The 1,370-nt window shown below is 37.2% G+C and overlaps 1 protein-coding gene across 1 annotated transcript; it reads right to left on the reverse strand.

The window, feature by feature from the left end:
- Positions 1-210: 210 nt before the first annotated feature.
- Positions 211-1,004, reverse strand: LOC110115999 (the record flags this gene model as incomplete). The annotated part of the gene is made up of 1 exon (XM_020849424.2): positions 211-1,004. A coding segment is annotated over one exon (794 nt), but the record flags the coding sequence as incomplete, so codon positions are not given.
- Between the last annotated feature and the right edge of the window lie 366 nt (positions 1,005-1,370).

Consider the following 1,370-nt stretch of genomic DNA (forward strand, 5'->3'; position numbering starts at 1 on the left):
ATAGCAATAAGAGGTTCAAATAAAACTAACACCTGAACATTGTGAATCCTACACAAATTTTTAACTCTAAGTTTAGACTCTTTACAACCAATCCCTCTAACATTCCATAAAAGAGATTTAATCATTACAATCTTTTAAAGAATTTTGAGCTCTAGTGTTTCTCGGGGTAACAAGACACAGATTTTTGGAATTCTTACCTTTTTTCTTACCTCATTTCATAGAAAACTCCTCTTCAGTTATCAAATAATCCTCCTTACTTTTTTTAGCAATAGAAGAAGAAACCGTACCATGTTTATAAGGCGATTCATTTCCGGTTTTAGAGGGAGGCACAATTTCACCTTCTTCATAATGCTCATAATCCACCTCCTCTCCATCTTTATTAGTTTGATCAAGATCCTGTCTCGAAAGTAAAACATTTTCAATAGCCACAGAGTTTGAAATAGTAGGCATATCATTAAGCATATCATCAATCAAAATAAAAAGTTTAGGATCAGTTTTAGAAATGTCAGTAGTAGAGTCTAATATAACATCATTAGAGGTATTTAAAACATCCACAGGCATATCCAAATTGCCCACTTCCCCTTTACCGTTATCTGTCAGAGTATCGATCTCTTCCACTTGAGCCAAGGGAGAGGGAGGCGGTTCCACAGAAGTAATATTACCTTCTTTATTATCATGAACAAGGACATATACTTGTTTATTCTCAGTAGGTCCAGGATTCCCGTTATTAGAAATAGCAGACTTCTTAAGCTCCGGGTTCAATTTAAAGCAATCAACTTGTGCATGACCGTGCATTTTACAGTGGTTACAAAATTCTGAAACTTTTTCCAATTCAACCTTTTGCAAATAGCCGTAAGCCTTTGAGCCGACCCACACTTCCTTAGAATGCTTTTTAGAGATGTCAACTTCCACCAGTACTCTAGCAACAGAAGGACGAGTCCTAGCAGCAGTGGCCTGGTCTGTTTGCAACGGTCTACCGAAAATTGATCCCAGTGCATGTAAAACTTTGGAGTTAAAAAAATGTAATCAGAGATTAGGGAAGGAAATCCAAACCGGCACGATAGGCGATTCCTCCTTAATATCAAAAAACGGAGTCCACTTTAAAATTCGCATTTGATAGTTAGAAATGAAGTAGGACCGTCTAGCAAACACCCTACTGTAATCAAGATCATTAGATAGTTGGATAGCTACATGTCTAGAATCCAGAAGACCCACCGAATAGAAACCAGTAAGCTTAAGAGAAGAAAAAAAAATTCTAATGGTATCAAGATTAGGTTGACGGACACCAAACTTTCCGACCAAAGTAAATTGAAACGGCGACGCAAGTTTTAGGACTTCTTCATCAGAAAGAAGCACAGCCGGAAAACCAT

The sequence above is a fragment of the Dendrobium catenatum genome, unplaced genomic scaffold (assembly GCF_001605985.2).
Source record: "Dendrobium catenatum unplaced genomic scaffold, ASM160598v2 original_scaffold_59625, whole genome shotgun sequence".
NCBI classification, from domain to species: Eukaryota; Viridiplantae; Streptophyta; class Magnoliopsida; order Asparagales; family Orchidaceae; genus Dendrobium; species Dendrobium catenatum.